The sequence below is a fragment of the Urocitellus parryii genome, chromosome 3 (assembly GCF_045843805.1).
Source record: "Urocitellus parryii isolate mUroPar1 chromosome 3, mUroPar1.hap1, whole genome shotgun sequence".
Lineage (NCBI taxonomy): Eukaryota > Metazoa > Chordata > Mammalia > Rodentia > Sciuridae > Urocitellus > Urocitellus parryii.
Genome location: NC_135533.1, coordinates 145423406 through 145444488, shown reverse-complemented (window position 1 = coordinate 145444488; position 21083 = coordinate 145423406). Strand labels below are relative to the sequence as shown.

Sequence of the window (21083 nt, the reverse complement as noted above, 5' to 3'; positions counted from 1 at the left end):
TTTTTTTGTGTATGAATATATTTTACCCGTTGAAGGAACAGTGGGATGGGCCTTTTGTGAGGCCCTAGACTTGACCTTAAAAGGTCCTGAGTCTCCTGGAGACCTGAAGAGGTGGATGAAATCTAACGAAGGAAATGTGTCCTTGGTGTTCTGAGACCTCTGGGGAGGGAGTGGCTCTGAGAGAGGGACTGTGATCGTGGCTGTGAGGATGAGTTCTTTAAGGGAGGAGAATCCACTGCTCTGCCATCCTGGACTGTGTGGCTGAGCCTCTAGCTGTGGCAGGCATGTGGATGTACTCAGAGTCGGAACGGGCCTCCTCCACCTCTTCTCACCTGCTGCTGCTGCTTAACGACCTGGAGCCCAGTCTGATAGGAAGCCCCTGCAGCCAGGCACCTGGTATGTGGGCCCTGCAAGGGTGCTGTGTGTTTGATGCAGGCGGGACCTGGCACAGTTGGGCTTCTGCCTGGAGCTCAGGGTGACCTCTTGAGTTGCCTTTCAGCCTTTATTCTCTCTTGTTACCTATGCCCCGTGACCTTGGGCACAAGCCAGGTACCCAATAAAGAAAGTGAACCTGTCTGTACACTCATCTTGTGTCAACCTCTGCAAGGCAGGGCCTGTCAGCAGGAGGAAACCAGCCTCTGGCACTGAGGAAGCCAGGAAGGAACCGCCTTATTCAGACAAACAGGCCCCCCACACCCCACTGGCAGATTGGAAAACTCTCTGGCCTTTTCCCCTCATTTCCTGTGTGTCACCCCCAGCCCACACTTCCTACAGGGCTGAGAGTAAAATGGCAGTTCCTGTTGAGTGAGGCATGAGTCAGCGAAGGAGACTTGGTGGCTGAGTCTTTATAACCTGCAGGCATGGCTATTAAATATTTAAATGACACTATGGTATTGATTGGCTTCTCCTCCATTCCCTGAGGGAGAACAGTTCCTGTCTGGGGTTCAGATAATAGCAGTATCTTGGATTTAGACAAACTCCCAAAGAGCTCACAAGTGCTATATAAATCCCACCCATAATCATGTCCCTTCCTCAGAGCTTGCTACCAGGAATGGGGGATATTTTACTGAGAGGGAAGACATCCAGAGAGGTTATCCAGTACACTGATGGGCACTCAGTAGGTTGGGCCTGGAGCATGGCACCCTGGCTTCTGCTTGGCCCTGGCTATTTTCCCTGTCCACTCCTTCTTCTCCATATTCCTGCTCTTCACAGTCCCTCTGTCACTCAACCATTCATTATTCTTGCTGCTGGGGATAAAGCATCAAGTAAGGTAGACAAGGTCCCTGCTCGCTGGAGTTTAATTCTTGGAAAGGAGACGTTTGACAAGAACCCAAATTGGCAGGGAGGGCTCCTCCTGGAGATTGAGTTCCTAATCAGTGTCCAGGCCCTAGGTCCCTGGACTGGGTGGGGGCAGAGCCGATCTGGCCTAATTGTGGATTGGCCCTTACAGGCCACAGATCTGCCTTTCCTCTGAGGACAGGACGGTTATCAGGATAAATATACCCAGCTCCCCATTCCTAGGGTGTTACTCACAGAGTAAAAGCACCCTGCTGCGGATTAGATTACTGCTCTAACTGCTCATGTGCTCTGGGATGTGGGAGGGGATAGGGACTTGGGGCCAGGGGAGGGGGAAGACCTGCCTTCCTGCTCTCCTTCCTAATCTGGAAGAGTCTCACCAAAGGGGATGAGGATCTGTATAGCTATAAGGGGGCCCATCAGATCTGTGACATCTGAAGCCACTAAGACTGCCCAGGTGGTCAGCAGGTAGCCTGAATCCTCCCTTGCTCAGACCGAGGGGGTCTAAGGCTGGCTTCTCTAATCTCCTCAGGGTGGGCATTTGCAGAGCTGGTGCTATCTGTCTGGAAATCCTGGTTTCACCTGATAGGAGGACAGGTATAGACGGTGGCCTAGGACTATTGGGACCACCCTTTAGCTGTGGCTGCCCTGTGCTACCTTTGTCAGGAACTAAAGAAGGACATTCACCGCTCCTTCCTCTTGTCATATCCTAAGGAAGCTGGTCTAGGCCCTGCCTGGGCCATGGAAGCTGAGTTAAACTGACCTGTGGAAAGAATGTTCAAGGCTTGTGCTTGCTGTGGCCTCTCCTCAGCCAGGCCCTAGGTAACAGGCATGGTAGGGTCAGGTAGGCATTCCTGGTGGCCAGACACCATCTCTCTTCTGGAGCCACTGGGGCTGCTATTGGAGGAGTGGCAGGGTGGGTCAGGTGGGCCAGGTGGCAAGGGCCCAGGAAGGGCCACCTTCAAACCCTAGGAAGGGATGAGAAAGCTGGCTCAGTGCCCCTCATTTACCTATCTCAGCTGTGGGCTCAAGGGTAAGATCTGGCAGGAGGCTTTTGGCCAGAATGGTACCCTTCCTGCTGGTTCAGCACTATATTGTGGCGTCCTTTGCCCTCAGGAGTAGGAGAGGGTGGAAGGTGCTTTCTCTTTCTAGGGCTGAACATTTATTTCTCTAGGAGAGAGCTCCAGTATGCTTCATGCGGCCCACTTACTGGCAGCGTGCTGTTTCAAACCCTGTGCTAAGTAGGTGCTTTATGTCTGTTTTCTTGTTTAATCTTAATCCTGTGAGTAAAATGGTGCCATTCCTTTGGGGCAGGCAAGGAAACCAAGGCACCAGAACCTGGAGTGACCTACCCAAGCAGTTCAGCTACTGAGCAGAACTGTAGCTCGGAATCCTTCTGTGCAAGCTATAACTTCTAGTGTCCTTAGAGCCTGGAGGGGAGAGTTGTGGCTCCTCCTCCCTCTCACACACCATCCTGGATGGACCTTTCTCTCTCTCTCTCTTGGCACCTGTCCAGCTCCAGTCCTCCGGTCTTGACAGACTTTATCACATACTAAGATATCGTGGCTGGGCCTGGTGTAGAGAAAACCCAGCTTGTGAAAGAACCCTGAATTTTTTTTCATTGCTTTGCTTGGGGGTGGAGTGGAAAGGTTCATTGATTTATATTTTTTCTCTCTCTCTCTCCTGCTGGGAATTGAACTCAGAGCTTTCTGTATGCTAAGCAGGAGCTCTACTACTGAGCTCCACCCCATTGATCCTCTTTAACCCATTACTGAGTGCTGCCTGTCAATGGGTCAGCCTGGGTATTTAAAGGGTAGTCTGAGGCTCCTGCCTATGTTGGGGGTGTGAGGGGACCCCTGGTTTCCTCCACCCTGTGCCCGTGGGCTGGTATGGAAACTTGAGGTGCACTGCACCATCATTTGCCTAGGAATGCTAGCGGACTGGCCCCTCGGGCTCCCTCCTTAGGTGACTGGGGGGGGGGGGGGGATGCGTGCATCTTAACCTTCTGGGCTGCAGATCTGTAGGCTTCCACCCATTCCTAAGGATTACAGCTGATCTCCGTGGCCCAGGGAATGGCCTCTTCCTCTTGGTCTGGCCCCTTGTGCACTATGCCCATCTTGCCACCAGCTCTGGTCAGCCTCCTGGCTCAAAGCCACTGCTGCTCCAAGCTGTTGCTTGGACCAGGCATGGCCATGGGTGGAAATGGGGTACTTGCAGCATTACATTTTCAGAGAGACCCCTAGAAGTGAGAGAGTATGTCCCTCTGGGCCACACTGCATATCACCCTTGGGTTGTACCTTCAAATGATAGTGTGTTCCAGGCATGGTCCTGGAGTCTTGGCATCCTGGCCACCTGGTGCTGCTTCTGGTAGCTTGCTGCCCCTCCAGCTCAACCATCATATCTTGTACCAAGATTGAAACTTTGGGCTGGAGTTGTTGCTCAGTGGTGGAGCACTTGCCTTGTGGAAAGTGTGAGGCACGAGGCTCAGAGTTTGATCCTAGCACCACATAAAAACAAATAAAGGGGGTTGGGGATATAGCTCACATGCACAAGGCCCTGGGTTCAATCCCTAGCACCAAACAAACAAACAAACAAAGGCATTGAGTCCATATACAACTAAAAAAAAAAAAAATGGATTGAAACTTCAGCGCACTCCTGCCTGGGGCTTCCCTGACTAGGCTCAATTTGCAAATTCTGTTGATTGCAGGTTACCTTTGGTTACTTGCCCAATGGCAGGAAGACAGTGGGCCAGTGCTGCCCTCTGGTGGTGCAGTTGATGGTCTGCATCCCTTCCTAGTCAGACCATAGCTCTGTGGCCTTTGCCCTTGGCCAGTGGGGCCTTTACACCCACCCTACCACCAAACACACAGATTGCATGGTCTCACCCAGTGATCTTGGCTTTCCTCTTCTGAGAATTCAAATGTCAGGGTGTGTTTTCATTGACCCAGAGAGGCAAAAAGACTGCAAAGTCCAGGGTGGTTTCCTCCAAAAAGAAGATAAAGCCACCTCAGGTGGCTTCCTCCCTCAGGGTAACTTGAGTCAGGATGGTCTCAGGCCTGGACCCAGCAACTTAGTGGAGTGATGCTGAGGAATTTTGAGGTCTCCCATAGCTTAAATGAGGACCCCACAACTGCTTCCAGCCAGGGCATTTGGAACATGTCCGTCAGTATGTGGGAAGGGAGGGTATGTTGCTGGTCTTTCAGGGTTCTAGTAGTCTTGGAGGAGGGGGCCCCTGCCTTTCCTTAGGGTATGGATAGGCGGAATGTCTGAGGCTGCCATTCAGTGTTTAGAGCTGTCGCTGTAGCCAGGCATAGTGGTGCATGTTTGTAGTTCCAGCTGTGCCTGAGGGTTGCTTCAGTCCGGGAGTTTGAAGCCACTTAGCTAGTTAAGGCGACAGTGAAACCCTGTATCAAAAAAACAAAAACAAAAACAAACAAACAAACAAAAAAAACCAACAAAAAAAACCCAGCAAAAAATGTTGTAGCTATAGCTCAAATTTTGGGGAACCCCCTGGGATGGGGTTTACCTACAAGTGGATTCCTTTGTGTGCTCTTGGCCTGACTGTTTACTCAAGCCAGGGGAGGAGTTCACTGAGCTGGCAAGGAGACTTTGGCCCTTAACCATTTTGCAGCCTGTGGAGAAATAGTGGGCATCTGCAGCCGTCAGAATCCAAAGTCAACCTCAGAATCTACGCCTTGGCCCTTTCTGTATTACTGAACCCCTTCCTTGAGCGGTTTGTGAGGTTTGTGGGTTTTGGGAGACAGTGACACCAGGCCCCATCCAGGTCACAGGTGAGGACTAAGGTGGAGAAAGAAAAGGAAGTCACACCAGAGACCCTGTGGCTTGCCTAGGTTCCTGCTGGGGTTCCTCACTCAGGCAGACACAGGTTTGGAGAAAACTGGAAGGCAGTGAACCTTCTCCCTGACAGCTACACGTACTACATTTTAAATGTTAGTGTATTACTGTATTTTCCTCCTCAAAGTTGTGTTTTCATGTCTTGCCCAAAAAAGACTTGGGGGGATAAGTCAGTACTTTGCCTCCTACCCTTCTTGGAGGAAGATCTTTTTCTGGATTACATAAAGCAAATAAGATCTGCCCATGTACTATAGCATTAACTATCCCAGTAAACTCCATACAGACACTGCTTACCAAGGAGACTGAGGCTTAGAGAAGCCCAGCATGAATATAGTAGATGGAGGAGCTGGGACTTGAACCCAGGTCTGGTTCAGCCCCTCAGGTGTTCTCTTGTCTCTGTACCCAAGGACTGCACCCTTCAAGCAACAGTCTGACCAACATAGGCATCTTTGTTGAAACCTTAAACCAGAATCCAGTCCATAAACCAATAAGCCAGACTTACAGTCATCCCATGGGGCTTTGGTGAGGGGCAGTAGACTCGGATTCAGATGCTGACCACGGAAGGTAGAACATTTTGTCTCCCATTGAGTGTCTGGAGCCCAAGAGACCTGAGTTCAAAGACCAGTGTTGTCACCTCAGCCAGCTTTGGCAGTGGGGGACATGACTGCCTCTGAATCCTGGTTTTGCTGTCTGTGTCAGTGTCATTATAAGGAGGAAGGCAGGTAACACAGATGAAGCCCTGGCCCTGCTGGGCTTTCAGGATTGTGGCTGCTCCTGCCAACCTAGGGCTGCACTTGTCTGCTCTGGAGAGCCCACCGTGGGGTTTCCCAGCTGTGCCCATGATGAAGAAGAAGGGGCCCTGTCCCTGCTGGGTTGGGCCTGGAGGAAATGGGGACACAGTGGGAACCCAAGGCAGCAGTGTGGCCCTGGAGACTGCTGGTTCCTTTTCTGCTTATCTAGATACATAACAACTCCTAGTTCCGGTTTGCTGGAGACCAAAAGCCAAACCTCTCCCAAAGAGCCTGGAGTGGGAGAGGGCAGTGGGAACTGGTCTTCCTCTGAAGTAGGAGACCAGGACCCAGGCTCTTGGACCCTGGAACAGGCTTCCCCTCTGACCATCTGGACAAGAGCCTGGAGTAGGTGTGGCCAATTTACGGTGGGTGGGCGACCAGAGCAGACAGTTGGGACAAGGTGTGGCGCCACAGACTTGGGTGAGGGCCTTACTTCCCTCTTCTCTTCAGGGAAGTGGGGCTAGAGATGAGAGCAGATAGGAAGGATCAGGCTGGTAGCCTTCAAATCTTGGGCTCCTGACATTCAGGAAGTTATACCACAACATGGCATCGTTTTGTGATCACAGCAGTGCAGGCTGGGTATTTGGGTTTGGGGCTTCTGTGGAGTCACAGGCTTTGTTACCTGAGGTACTGGCTTTGTTGCTGGGGCAGATCCCTCCGCCTCTCCAAGCCCACCTTCCTCAGCTGGATAGGGAAGATCAGAATTTCAACCTTTTGGGTTATTAGGAGGATTAACTGGGACCATGTATGCAAACACCAGCCCTGTGCCTGTGGGTAGTAAATGGCAAAAAAATGCAGCCATTGCTTTTTTGATACCAGTTATCCTGAGGGCCAGGAATCAAGCAGTTCACCATGGAGCTCAGGGTGAGCAAGTCCAGGAGCATGGCAGGAATGAGGGTGTGGCATCTGGAGCTGGCCCGTCCAGACTATGGGCCTGTCAAGGGTCCCAGGAGTGTGTGGTGGGGGGATAAGGTGAGAAGGTCAGCAGTTCCCACCCCCACCCCTCCTGTCGGCTGCCAGGAGAATGGACGCTTACACTCGAGGGCTGATTCGACTCCTCCTGTTAAAAGCAAAGTAGTGGGGCCCTGGAGCCTCTGGGGCCAGGCTGCTTGCCAGATTCCTACAGAAACAACCAGCCAAGCAGCTTACCAGGAGGTGGGGACCACTGCACTGGCTTTGTACCAGCCCCTGTGTCCCCACACACCTTACCCCACAGCCTGGAGCCTCAGGAGGATCTTAGAACTTGGGGTTCTGCTTCTATATGATCAGGAGGGCAGGTACTGCTCAGTGTCCCCTCCCACCCATGGGCTAGGAAGCATAAGCTCTTGGAAGTTCACTGAGGGCCTGGCGCTGCGCAGGGGCCCCTCCCCATGACGTGGGGCCCCTCCTGTCCATTCTCTGCGTTGCTCTGCAGAGTCAGAGTTCCAGGAAGGCATTTCTCACACCAGCCAGCAGCACAGTCCTGTGGGGAGGAACGCAGAGCCAGGTGCCCGACACCCAGAGGTAGGAGAGCCCTAGGGAGCAGCTCCGAGTGAGCTCCAGAGCACCTTCCGTCTTGCCTTGGGGAGAAGAGGGCAGCTTTGGGAGCCTGTTCTTGGCCAGGCTCTTGGGCTGGCAGCTTCCTCTCCTGAGGCTGGTCATCTCTCCCCTGGGTGGGGCCGATGCCCAGAAGTCATTAACTCTTGAGGTGTAGGCAGGCAGGTGCCTTATTCTCACCTGCCCATGGTGCCTTCTCTTTGCAGACGCCCTGCTGGCAGACTTGGAGTCCACCACCTCCCACATCTCCAAGCGGCCTGTGTTTTTGTCCGAGGAGCCCCCCTACTCCTACCCAACTGGAAACCACACCTACCAGGAGATTGCAGTGCCACCCCCTGTCCCTCCACCCCCATCAAGCGAGGCCCTCAATGGCACAGTCCTTGACCCCTTAGACCAGTGGCAGTCCAGTGGCTCCCGACTCATTCACCAGCAGGTAAGGCGGGGACCTGGGAAATCCCCAAGCCCTGGGGGCAAAAGGATCTTATCTATCAGAGGCTTGGGGAGCCAGTGGAGGAATGGATCAGGGGACTTGCCTGTCCCCTGGCAGATACTGCTTATCCCACCCACCACGTGAGGGGGTCAGTGACCAAGTATTAATCACCAGTGTCCCAGTCAGAGTGTGGAAATTCCCTGGTGAGACTGACTGTGAGCAGGAGCCACCTGGGGGTGACTCGAGCTCCTCCTGTCCCCCATTCTTTCCTTCCCCTTGGGAGAGTTCTCTGAGCACTTTTATTCTCGTAGCCTCCATCCCCATCACCTGTGTACGGCTCCAGTGCCAAAACTTCCGGTGCCTCCAACCCCCAGGACGGTGTTGGTTCTCCATGCTCACGAGCAAGTGAGGAGGAGCACGTCTACAGGTACAGCCTCATTCTCCCCCCAGGCGTCCTTCTTCCTGCTCAGAAATCCTGGGAACCCCTGGGCTGGAGGCAGCTGAGGCTGGGGATCAGGCATGGCAACTGGCCCTCAGAGGGTGCTGTCTTCAGCATCATTGGTTTAGCCTACAGAGGGCCCCAAGGCTCCTGGCCAGTTCATATGCCTGTTAATTGGCCTGTCCACCTTGTCACTAACATCTCCATGTAGCGGATGGGCTGGACTGTCACAGCGTTCCCTTGTGGTAGAGGAACTGAAGCAAGACTTCCTTCCTCCTCCCTCCTTACCACATCCCTTCCCTAGTCTCTGTCGTCTTGCTTTGTTTCCCCTCCACTCTATGCTCTGGAGAATCCAGGGAGTGCGCTCACCGTCTTTTTCCCTTTGCTCTCAAAGCTTCCCCAACAAGCAGAAGTCAGCCGAGCCTTCACCCACCGTAATGAGCTCCTCCCTGGGCAGCAACCTTTCTGAACTTGACCGTCTGCTGCTAGAACTGAATGCTGTGCAGCATAATTCTCCAGGCTTCCCTGCAGGTAGGATTGGTTCCCCAGGCCCATCTGCTGCCTCTGGATCCTCAGGGCTCAAGGGATAAGCGACCTTTTTCTTTCCTTCTAAGAGGAGACCAACACAAGCCCTCCACTCCCGGGGGCCCTGAGCCCTCACTATGGCATCCCAGAGAACAACAGTCCCGTGGGAGTCAAAGCTGGGCCCCTGACAAAAGAGAAGCCCAAGCGGAACGGGGGCCGGGCCCTGGAGGACGTGCGGCCTAGTGTGGAGAGTCTCTTGGATGAACTGGAGAGCTCTGTGCCCAGCCCTGTGTGAGTACCATTGGACTTTCCCCACGCTGGGGCAGATCTTGCTCAGCCTGGCCCTGGGCTCCGTGTTGTGTTGTTTAGCCCTGGTGTCACCCATCCCCTTAAGTGCCTGTTGTTTGCCAGACCCTGAGAGTACAGTGGTGAGTCGTGTGGACATCATTTCTGTCTTCAGCTGGCCACTGTCCATCAGAAAAGGCGGACATTGTGCACACAGAGGCCACCTACAATTTAGTGACTGTTAGCACAGACTTCAGAGTTGTCGACAGGGTTTAAGTCGTGATTCTGCCAGTTACTGTGTGTCAGCTCTCAAACCTTAGTTTCCCCATCTGTTAAATGGGATAAGTGGTTGTGGGTTAATGGGGCTAAGACTATAAGACTATCTATGTTACCAGAGCTGAGACCAATAATACACATAAAGTCCGTGGAATGGTTTCTGGCTCATAGTGTGTAATACTTGTGACAAGTACTTAATAACATTAACTCTTATTAGTGTTAGGCTGTCGTACTCTCACATCTGTGTACTCACATCTGTGTACGAACTCTGTCTTTTCCCAAGTCAGCTCACCTCAGTGCTGTCCCCTAGCCGACAGCCCTCTCCCCGTAGTGGGTCCCCAGGAAAGACTGTGCACTGGTGCTCTTTCCCTGACCTTGAGGTTTTGGGACTCCAGAGTCAGAGCTGAGGTGTTGACACAGTTCCCTGTGAAGCTTGGGGATGGCCTCTGGGCTCCCCACTGACACCATGCCTGCCCTGCAGCCCGGCCATCACTGTGAACCAGGGCGAGATGAGCAGCCCACAGAGAGTCACCTCCAGCCAGCAGCAGACGCGCATCTCGGCCTCCTCTGCCACCAGGGAGCTGGACGAGCTGATGGCCTCGCTGTCAGATTTTAAGGTGCCCTGTAGCCCCTCTGTCTTCCATGCTTTCTGTCCTTCTCTTCCTTTACCTCAGTGTGAGTAGCTGGACCTTGGTCCCTCAGTGTTTGGGTGCCTTGTCCAAATATGACTCCGAAATATTCTGGCCTTGCCAGGGCAGCAAGATTTGGGGAAGGGAAGCGAGACAGAATGTGGGACTGAGCTGCAGAGCAGCAGAGAGGCACTCCGCTGGGACATTCCTTCCTCCTTGGGTACTCTCAGCCACCCAGGTTGAGGGGATCAGGAGGCCAGGACTGGGACAAAGGGCCCTGTGTTGATGGCTGCTCTCAGTGGGGGAGGGTGTGTTCTGCTGGGCCATGTGGGACTCAGGATCCCATGCCTGAGAGGTCACTTGTGCTGGAGCCTCATCTCCCACGCTAGTTGTCCTCAACACATCCTCTTTCTTTCTGTTTCTGGCAATTGAATTCACAGGCCTCCCTTGCCAGCCTCCTTCCACCCTTCCCTGTCCCTCCAGGGCCAGGCCACTGGGCCTCAGAGTTCCCACGAATCCTGCGTGTGGGAAACCTAACCTGCCAGGCTGGGCTGGTCCTGTAGGACTTGGCCCTGCCCCTCTCCCGGGCCCGTGATGTTTTATTTAGAGGATGCAGTGCCTTGATGGGGATTGATATTGACAGAACTCTCCAGTAGCTGCTGACTTGGCTTCCACATAGGTCAGCTGGAGACCTTGGGGGCTGGGTGTAGCGGGTATGGGAAGGGTCAGTGCATTCCTGGCCTGATGTTACCTCCTCGTCCTTTGTCTGGGGGCTACCCTGGAGGATGGGAATTCACTGGGCTGATGGTTGCACCTGGCCTTGTGAGTCTTGGGTGCCATGGTTCTGAGCAGCCAGGGAGAGGCAGTAAGCTGGGTTCAGGCACTGGCCTGAGGGAGCCCTGCCCCGGTGCCCTTAAGGCTGTCACTGCTTTCTGAGATGGTCTGTGTCCCTAGGCCCGGTGAAGAGAAGCTCAGCCGCTGGTGCTCGGTGGTACTCTTAGTGCAAGGACTTGGGGACGTTAGGCAAGCTGGGATTGTCTAGGAAGGATAGGGCTAGGAGTTGAGCCACCATCTGAGGAGGACTGAGCAGGCTGCCAGAGGCTGATCCTACCTTGGTTTGTGCCTGAGGCTGATCTCCGTGGCCACCTGTCCCCTTATGATGCACCTCATCTTACCCACTGTGGGTGGCCCTGTGGGTATGGCATCAAGGCTGCTTTCTGCTGGCCTGGGTTTCTTGAAGGCCAAGCAGGATATGAAGCCCGGGAAAGTTTTTTTGGGGGCTCTGAGTCTTCAAGGGTCACCCCTGTGCTTCCCCTTTGCACCTGGGTCAGTGTAGATGGGGGGTCTCTGAGCCCTAAGTCCAACTCAACCCTTGATGCAACTGTCCTTCCTCGCCTCACCCCAGCTTGCTCTTTCTTTTCTCCCCTCTCCCTGTCTCTCTCCTCCAGACCACTTCCTCTGCTGTGGCCCTGCGCTCCCTGGGGCTGCCCTGCCCAGCTCCATCCCCACTCCACACCTCTCCTCCTCCTTCTCCTCCCCTGCCTTCTGTACTCCTGCCATCCACCTCTAAACCTGCCCCTCAAGGCCAACACCACACCCCAGAAGTTCTCTGCACTGAAGAAAATAGACAGGGTCTTCCACCTCCTGTGGCCCCCAGCTGGCTTGACTTGGCTGGCTTCAGGGTGACACGTGACACCTGCAACTCAAGCTCTCCCTCTGTGGAGGGTCCTCCGGGGTCATTTTGTGCAGAGAGCCAGGATGGAGTTAGGAAGGACCTGCTGAACCCTATGAGTGAGCCTTCTAGGGCTCCCCTCTGCCGTACTCCATCCCCTGCTGGGAGCACAGGGTCCCAGGAGCCTGGAGGTTCCTGGGGGCCCCCAGCTAACACTTTGTGTTCAGAGGCAGCTGAGATTGCCACTTGGGAATGGCCATGGGCTTTGGAGGTATCCAGGACTGAAGCTCCCCGTGGAGCTGCTTGTGACTCTCAGGAGCCATCTGTGGTGGCTGTGGACCGTCAGGCCGTCTTCCCAGATACCTGGACTCTCACAGAGGACTATGGCCAGCAGAAGGGGAGATCCAGGCCAGAGCCAAGGGTGCTGGGAAGCAACTGCTCTGCCCCGGTTCACAAGGAGCAGTTAAATGGAGAGATGCCCCACAGGGGAACCCTGAGGGAGCCAACCCAGGACCCTGAGACCCCAAGGAGCCCTGAGGGCACCACTGAAGCTGTTTCCAAGGCCAGGAAGGATCAGCTGGAGCTTCCGCATGCCATGGTCACGGGCACAGCCAACACTACGGAGAGGATTTCCACCTCTGGCCAGGCAGGCACTGGCTCGCGCAGCTACTTAGGCATGGCCCTCGGCAGCTCTGAGTGTGGGCCGCTCCTTGCTAACTGCATGCAGCCTGCTACTCCACATGTGTCTGCCTGGGCAACAGATGCTGAGGTGCTGTGGCCTATGACCCTGACCACCAGTGCTTGGCAGTGGGTCCTGTGGGACCAACAGAGCCCTGCTGGACCCTGACTTTCCTCATAGTGAGGACCCACTTCTTGCTTATTTAAGACTTTTCCCTTTGGTTGAGCTGCCCTTGACATTCTGATGTGCAGAATGGTTGAAAGCTGGACTTCAGAACCACGTAGACCTAAATGCAAACCATATTGTGGCCAATGGTTGCTACCTATGTGACCTTGGGCAGCCACCCTCTGCCTCAGTTTTCTCTCTCTCTCAACCCCCGCCCTTTTTGTGGATGTGTGGTACTGGGGATGAGACCCAGAGGCACTTTACTACTGAGCTATATCCCCAGTCCTTTTTAATTTTTATTTTGAGAAAGGGTCTCAGTTTCTGAAGCTGGCCTTGAACCTGTGATCCTCCTGTCTTAGCCTCCTTAGTTGCTGGGATTGCAGACATGCACCACCATGCCTGGCTTGTTTTCTTATCTTTAGGATGGGGTAATAATAATAAGACAGCTTTCCATCAAGGTTGTCCAGAGGATTGACTGAGAAAATTCTTGGAAAGTGTGTAGAAGTAGCACATGATTCCTCCACAAGCCATTGCTGCCGTTTCTGTAGTTGTTATTTATTCCTGCTTAATTAAAACTGTATGTCCTTTCCCAAAACAAAACAACAGAAGAGCCGCCCCCCAAAACCCAAAACAAAACAAAAACTACTAACAAGTAAGTAATAAAGTAAGCACGAAAGAAAACCGATTAAGAGATTTACTGAAAAGGAAAGCCTGCATTTTTCTATTGTAAATCAAAAAGAAAAAGCCTTAAAGCCTGTCAAGAGCGTTTGCTTACATCCTCTCAATTCTCTGATAACCTGTAAGTGAAGCCAAGAAAACACTGTTACCCCATTTTAAAGATGGAGAGACAGAGGTCCCTGGAAGTTAAGGGTCTTACCCAAGGTCAGAGGCCCACTTGGAGGTAAATGCTGGGCCAGAAGGTTCTCCTGGGGCCTCTACTCCTGAGCCCACCCCATCTGCCTCCTGCTGCCACCCCCTCCGCCTGGCTTTTCTCTGGCTATTGTGTTCTGCCCTCCCTTCCCTTGGGACTCCTGAGTGTGGTGGACTGAGTGGCATCATGCCAGCCCAGAGTTGGAAAGAGAGTGACAGCTTCCCCCTCCACCCCCCAGATCCGCTCTGTGATCAGGAGGAGCCGGGAGTCGGGCCACGCGCACCCCATGTCCCGGGAGCCCTCTCCTCGCCGCCGGCTGGACCCCGCCACCCTGAGCAGGACCCCATCTCAGGAGCAGCTAATCACAGAGCTGCAGGGCCGGCTGGGCATCCAGCCGGAGGTGGAGGAGGTTGCGGGGCCACCGGGGCCCTCCACGCAGGACTGGCTGACCGAGGGTGTCGTCATCACCGTGCAGCCACGCGGGAGGAGGGCTGGGGGGCAGCTGGTAGAGAAGGTAGCCAGGAGATGCTGGGCAGGTCGGGGCCTGGGCAGCAGGTGTCCAGATGCTTCCTTGGTCCTCTCCTCGGCCAGAGGAGGGATTTAGGGGTGGTGGGGTGGTTACTTACATCCTGTGGCCTTGTTGGGAGGCTGGCCTCACTTTTGGTGCCGAGTGGGAAGGCCTGGGGGGATCTGGGACCTCACTTCCCCAGTCCCCCTGCTCCCTGGGCTGATGATTTCTTCTGTCTCCTTCATCTCTCTCCCCCTTTCCTCTTCCCAGGTTGTCTTCCCTCCCGACTCTCCCATTCCCCTCAGAAGAACCATCTCTGTTCTGGCTCCTCCTTCTGTCCCTTTGCCGCAGCATCTCCAGGACGCCTCGGCCAGCAGCTCTTCTCCCCTATCCTCTTCCTCCCCTCTGGGGCCCTCAGCTTGTTCCCATGGTTCTCCTGGGGTCCAGAGTGCGGGGGAAGCACCCCGTGATGAGGATGGGCAGGGCGCCACCTCTCCCACTCGCGCAGCCCACACTGTGAGGTCCGTGGGCTGTCAGACCGACGAGGACCCACTCTTCTCCCCGATGCAGGCAGGCCTCCCAGGGGCCCCAGCACTGACCTTGCTCATTCCCTGTCCTAGTGCCTGTGCCACCCCCCACTCTGCATGTGGGCAAATGCCGCGCGCACGCACACACACATCCACAGGGGTTTCCCTCCATCCACAGCCCTAGCACAAGAACCACCACAGTCCTTCCCTAGACCTTGACCCTGGCCACACCTCTCAGGAAATCAACTGACTTCTTGCTTTCCTGTGAGGCTTCCCTTCTGCCTACCCCTCCCTACTTCCTCTGGGTATTGACACAGAGGAATTCATTCCAGAGGGGAACCCAAAGCCCATCTCTTCCCCTTCCGGTCCATAGGCCCAGTACCTGGTGAGGCCTCTTTGCTCTCTGGCCCTAATCACCTCCCCTTCTCGTCCCGTGCCTTTGGGTGGCTTGCCTCCCTCTCCTGGGCCTTCCTTCTCTAGATTTCTGTCTCCTGGTTTTGGTATTGCCAGTAGGGAAAGATCCTCGTAGCTCATCCTGAATTCCCTGTGTGAAAGAGCCCGATGACAATGTCTCTTACTCTTTAGTTTTTTAAAAGAAAAGTTTCTTCTCCTTTCCTCCCCTATCTAAGATGCACAGCCTGGAACAAAGAGCGGATGGAGAGTGGCACTCCAGCTGGCCTCCAGGGGGCAGGCAGAGCAGCCCTGAAGGGCAGGACGAGGGAGGGGTCAGTGCCAGGGCCGGGGGCTGAGCTCCTGTTTGTGGTGTTTCCTTGGGTGCAGCAGGGTGCTACCAGCCCTTTCTTTTATCCCTTGGGAGCCCCCATCCACCAGGATGGCCTGCAAATGTCACTCCCATGTTTAGGGCTCCCCGGGCCCCTGTCTCACTGGTACTACCTGTACAGGAGGGAGAGCGGCCTCCGGGCTGCAGTGCTTCAAGATGCCCTGCTGACCCCATACCCCAGACGTCCTGACCAGCCCCCTTCCCTCTCCACAGTTCATGGCTCAGGGGAAGACTGGGAGCAGCTCACCCCCCGGGGGACCCCCAAAGCCTGGGAGCCAGCTGGACAGCATGCTGGGGAGCCTGCAGTCTGACCTGAACAAGTTGGGGGTTGCCACGGTTGCCAAAGGAGTCTGCGGGGCCTGCAAGAAGCCCATCGCCGGGCAGGTGATGAGTGGGGAGGTGGGCACAGAGCCCTGTGCTCCGCTCCTCTCCTCTCCTCTCCCTGAGCCACCTTCCATCGTCCTCCTCAGGTTGTGACTGCCATGGGGAAGACTTGGCACCCTGAACACTTTGTCTGCACCCACTGCCAGGAAGAGATCGGATCCCGGAACTTCTTCGAGCGGGATGGACAGCCCTACTGTGAAAAGGACTATCACAACCTCTTCTCCCCACGCTGCTACTACTGCAACGGTCCCATCCTGGATGTGAGCTTATGCTGGTGGCACAGTGGTGGGATGGGGGGCGGGGGGCGGGGGTGGCAGCCAGGATTTCCCCTTATCTGGGCACGATGCCCGCATCAGCTCATTTCATCTTTGCCATAGCCCTCAGATGGTGCGGGCTTAGAGAAATGGTGGAAACTAAGATTCAAACCCAGGCTTGATCCACAGGTCATCCTGATGCACATTAGGTAGCTCCAGTTCCCCTCCACTTCTGTCCAGAATTCCTTCTGCAAGACTCCCAGGAATTAGGAGCCCTGACCAACAAATGAAGCTGAACGGCAGCCGTCTCACTCTTCCTGCTGTGTGATGATAGGGAAATGCCTCGCCTTTCTGAGCCTAAGTCTCTTTACTTATAAAATAGGAGTCAGTGAACCTATGATCTCAGTCCTTTGTGAGGATTAAAGGAGAGAGGGTCTGGCATGTCACATCTTTTAATAATTCTGAACTCTTAGATTGAGTTTTTGAGTATAAGTAGGAGAGACCTTGCTGGGAACATTTTACTCTCGTTGGCTATGAGCTGGAAACAAGGTGGGAAGGACAGTGGCACCTGAGTCTCAGTTGTGAGTGGCAGCTGAAATTTCTTTTTTGTTTTTTTGGACCAGAGATTGAACTCAGGGACCCTTGACCACTGAGCCCCAGCCCCAGCTCTATTTTGTATTTTATTTAGAGACGGTCTCACTGAGTGGCTTAGCGCCTCCCTGTTGCTGAGGCTGGCTTTGAACTTGCGATCTTCTTACCTCAGCCTCCTGAGGTGCCAGGATGACGCAGGCAGGCGCCACCTCACCTGGCTGGTAGCTGAACTTTCATTCCCACTGTTTGCTTTCACAGAAAGTGGTGACGGCCCTTGACCGGACTTGGCATCCTGAGCACTTCTTTTGTGCCCAATGTGGAGCCTTCTTTGGTCCTGAAGGTACGGCAGGACTGGAAGGACTAACCCACTGTCCCCTCGGAGGGCTGGGAGACTCTGCTGAGGTTGGGGTAAGGATAACTCCATTTCTGAAGGCCTTAAACTTGCTCCAAATCCCTTGTTCCTCAGGGTTCCATGAGAAGGATGGCAAGGCCTATTGCCGAAAGGATTATTTCGACATGTTTGCGCCCAAGTGTGGTGGCTGTGCCCGGGCCATCCTGGAGAACTACATCTCAGCCCTCAATACCCTTTGGCATCCTGAGTGCTTTGTGTGCCGGGTAAGGAGCCTTGAAAGCATCTGGAGGGGCTGGAAGAGGCAGCTGGGGGTCCATCAAGGGTTCTCTGATCAAATAAGTTTGGGAAACTTCTAAATGCACATGTGAATCCAAATAGTGACCTAGGATGCAGAGTCCAAGAACAGATCCCATTTTTTAGCACCAGAGTTTCTGGCAACACAGTCACAGCCCCTGCTTAGGTACCCAGGAATCCAACCTTGTTTGAATGCAGGGTATGACCTTAGTAGCTGCACAACCTTGGGCTGGTCCCTTAACTGCAAGCACGTAGCCCAGCACTCTGCACATAGGAAATGTTGGGCAAGTGGGTCAGTACGAGTGTGATGACCTGGACTGTCCTTGTGCATGATGCCAGGAGCTGGCCCAGCCAGAAGGGCCAGCCTCTGAGCCCCTGTCCTCCAGCGTGCCCCCTCTCTGTCTGGCAGGAATGCTTCACACCTTTCATCAACGGCAGCTTCTTTGAGCATGACGGGCAGCCGTACTGCGAGGTACACTACCATGAGCGGCGCGGCTCGCTGTGCTCTGGCTGCCAGAAGCCCATCACGGGGCGCTGCATCACCGCCATGGCCAAGAAGTTCCACCCGGAGCACTTTGTCTGTGCCTTCTGCCTCAAGCAGCTGAACAAGGGCACCTTCAAGGAGCAAAACGACAAGCCTTACTGCCAGAACTGCTTCCTCAAGCTCTTCTGCTAGGCGTCCCTTCCCCAGCCCCGCCGCCCTGACTGCTACTGTGACCCAGAGACGTGGAAACTGGAACCCTCATCCTCAGCTGGCACAGGATGGGACAAGGGGCATGGGGGTCCTGTGTGCTTCTCTAGCCCCCACCAAAGCCTTGGGCCTCCCTCCTCTTCCTACAGCTCTCCCCAGGCTGCCCACTCCTCATCCTCCTGGAGGTGGAGGCTGGGGGCTCCATCCCACCCGACATGTGTCCCCATGAACCTGCCCGGCCCGGCCAGCAACCCACACTGGAGCCATCTTGTACTCGGATTTCAGCAGCAGAGCTTGGGAGGGAAGGGCCGGCAGGGTTACATGGAGTCTCTTTTTATCCTTATCCCCTCAAACCACAGTCTAACTGTCCTGAGAGAATTGGGGGGTTCCCTGCTCCCTCAAAACAATGCCAGCATAAACCCACCCATCCAAGGGTGGAAGTGCTCAAGGGACTGCAGGTTTCTTGGGCTCTCGCCTTCCAGTCTCCCCAGGCCTGGGTGACTGTCCCCTTTCCCAACTGCCCCTTTTATAACTGCTCCGGTTCTACTGAGAAAGGCCTCTCCAGCAATAATGTTTTATAGCCACTTCCTCCATCTCCCAGGACAGCACCCGTGGGGAGTGTCGCCTGGGCCTGGACACTGTACCGACTTTGATAGATTTCTACACTGAGGTTTGAATTATGTCACCCAAGTTGCTTTTATTTCTCGATACAAGATGATTTTGAAGAGATTTTAAAGACGTTCCCTTTTATATTCTCCTCCTCCTCATCCACTGCTTCTGGTCCTGTCAGTGACCATGGCTTTGGCTTGGAGTTTGCTTTGTACCGGGTCGGGGAGCAATTTGTATTTTATTTTTCTCTTAGCATAAGCAGGTGAACTGGGAGCAGCTCTGTGACTCTTCTTCTGTAACTTCATGGCTCACCAGGACTGTTTTATAAACTGCTGTATTTTGAAACCCCTTCCTTTCTGCCCAGGCCAGCAGCTCTTAATTCAAACTGGCCTGAGTGTGTCTGACCCTTTGGGACCTGGAATTCTGAACCTCATCTGTCCTGTTCCTAAGGGAGGAGAAGGGGAAAGTATACTTGGGGGGCTGCTTCCTGTCTGAGTAGGAGCTTTTTGGCAACAAAGAACCCACTGAACATTCTCGGCCTCCTCACTACTTCTCTGGGGCTTTCTCCTGTCTTCTCAGGAAAAATTGGTTTCTGATTTTGACCATGAAGACCATAAATGTCTCTTTGGTCTTGTTGATTCCACTGGGCATATTCCTTCCTCAAATTTCCTGCCCTCCCTGGAGACTGGCACAGGTTCCTCCCCCTTTACAGGGGCGATTGCACTTCAATTTGGGGAGAAGGCCCCAGGTTGGTGCAAGGGAGCCTGAGAGGATTTGGGGCAGAGGGACAGGGTCCTGCTGAAGCGACAGGAAGCCCCAGAGCTCTTTCCCAGGATAAAGCAGGAACAGGCAGGCCTGGGTTTCCTGGTCAAGGGCAAGGGACCCCGGAGTGGTCTACTGGGAGGGATTCAGACCTGTCCACAGGCCTCCCAGCACAGGCTGAGTATGCTGCGGTCCCAGAAGAGGATCTTTTCCTCGGGGCTGGCCTGGGAGCTGCCTAGGTCTGGGAGGTCCTCCAAAGGTCTGACATCTCCACGCCCACCACAGGCCTTACTGCTCTGTTTACAATGACCCACTCCAGGTCCTTCCCCAAGAGGGACTGGGGTTTCTGGGAGTCAACTCTCTGGGTCAATGGTTATTTGATCATTTGATTTTTTTTCTCTATAAACTTCTAACCTGGCCTTTTCCATTTCAATTCCTGTGATTTATGCCAATAAAGTGTGCCATTATTTTCACCTGTGCTAGTGCCATTTCTTGGTCCCCGAAGAGAAACTGAACCCTCCCCAAACTCAGAGGGAGGGAAAATCATTGGTGTTCTTTCCTTGGAAGCTCTACTATGTGCTGCTGTCCCGTGGATCCGCTGAGGGTATCCCTGAGGACCTGTGGGTGTCTTTCCACTCATTTAGATGTGGAAAGAGGTTGGAGAGGATCTTGACATGTACAAGGCAATCCCTAGGGCCCACAGAGCCATGATGGGAGCCCAGGACATGCCCCTGCCTGTGTTTCTGTGGAGCCAGATGCCCAACACCTTGGCTGCAGCCCCTTCCTGGCAGAATGCCCCTGAAGTACAGTTGCAGGTGGCTCTCTACTGCCTCCCTGTGGTCATGTCCATATTTGCATGCTTCCTCTATGCACTTGCCAGATCCAAGGCAGCCAAGCTGTCTGGATGGCATTATTCCACCTTGAGCTGTGGCCTCAGTTTCCCTGTCATTTGAAACAGTCCTCCAGAAGCAGTGTGTTGAATTCAAGCCTAAAACCTGGTCCTTTCACAGTGACCTCGGAAGTGAACATTACCTTCAACCCTAAAGATAATAACTTATTCTTCTAGACCATCTTGGGGTCATTCTGTTTATAGGAATGGCTGTGGCACATCTCATTGTAATTTGCTTTTTCACTCAAAATTGCTTTGTGGATAATTTTCCATGTCAGTGAATATAAATCTGCATCACTTTTTAATGTCTTCATGGTATCGATATATTGAAGTGCTGCAATTAGATATATTGTCAGAGACAGGATGTCCTTGGAAATTTACCATGAGAGTATGTATGTTGGAAAAGTGCACTTAGAGGGGACTGACTCAGAGTTTGGAAGGGACTGTATAGCATATTGAGGCCCATGGGCTTTGAACTTGTCCTGGATTTCAGTTCTGAAACCACCATTTATTGGCTGAGAGACCTGGGCAAATTATTTATGTCTCTGTTGAGTTTTCTGATGAATAAAAATGGGAATACTAATATTTTACCTCCTCAGAGGATTGTTGTAAAGATTTACTATTAGGACTGTGCACAAAGTATTTAACACAATGCTGAGTGTGCAGAAATACATTGTCCTTAAAAAGAAATCTTAGCAGTAATCTAGACATTCTCAAATTGGGCTGATCACGAGAAGCATTAGGAGACTTAAAAACAAAATACAAGGGTTGAAGGTATGGCTCAGTGGTAGAGCACTTGTCTTAGCATATTTAGAGATCTTGGGTTCAATCCCCAGCACCACCACATATACAAAAAATTAAAATACACATTTATGGATCCCACTCCTGTAGATGAATTTGGTCAGGTCTGGGAATAGTTCCTGTTAACTGTGATGCAAAAAGATGGCTTCATGAATAACTATCCAAGGAGTCACCATAACAAAATTAGATGC

General features: G+C 53.5%; 1 protein-coding gene across 6 annotated transcripts in view; it reads left to right on the top strand.

Moving 5' to 3' along the window:
- The window catches only part of Pxn (paxillin), a 47040-nt gene extending 27365 nt beyond the window's left edge, over positions 1-19675 (top strand). Inside the window, exons 2-15 of one of the 6 annotated variants that reach the window (XM_026403373.2) lie at positions 7685-7911; positions 8220-8335; positions 8742-8878; positions 8962-9163; positions 9915-10050; positions 11511-12380; positions 13688-13963; positions 14228-14527; positions 15114-15209; positions 15479-15649; positions 15736-15909; positions 16753-16834; positions 16961-17109; positions 17550-19675. In XM_026403373.2, the coding sequence (XP_026259158.2) occupies positions 7685-7911; positions 8220-8335; positions 8742-8878; positions 8962-9163; positions 9915-10050; positions 11511-12380; positions 13688-13963; positions 14228-14527; positions 15114-15209; positions 15479-15649; positions 15736-15909; positions 16753-16834; positions 16961-17109; positions 17550-17816 (3203 nt within the window). In that variant the 3' untranslated portion in view covers positions 17817-19675. The remainder of the gene's footprint in view (positions 1-7684; positions 7912-8219; positions 8336-8741; positions 8879-8961; positions 9164-9914; positions 10051-11510; positions 12381-13687; positions 13964-14227; positions 14528-15113; positions 15210-15478; positions 15650-15735; positions 15910-16752; positions 16835-16960; positions 17110-17549) is intronic. The other 5 variants (XM_026403375.2, XM_026403374.2, XM_026403378.2 and 2 more) reach the window with 5 other exon arrangements.
- Positions 19676-21083: the final 1408 nt, after the last annotated feature.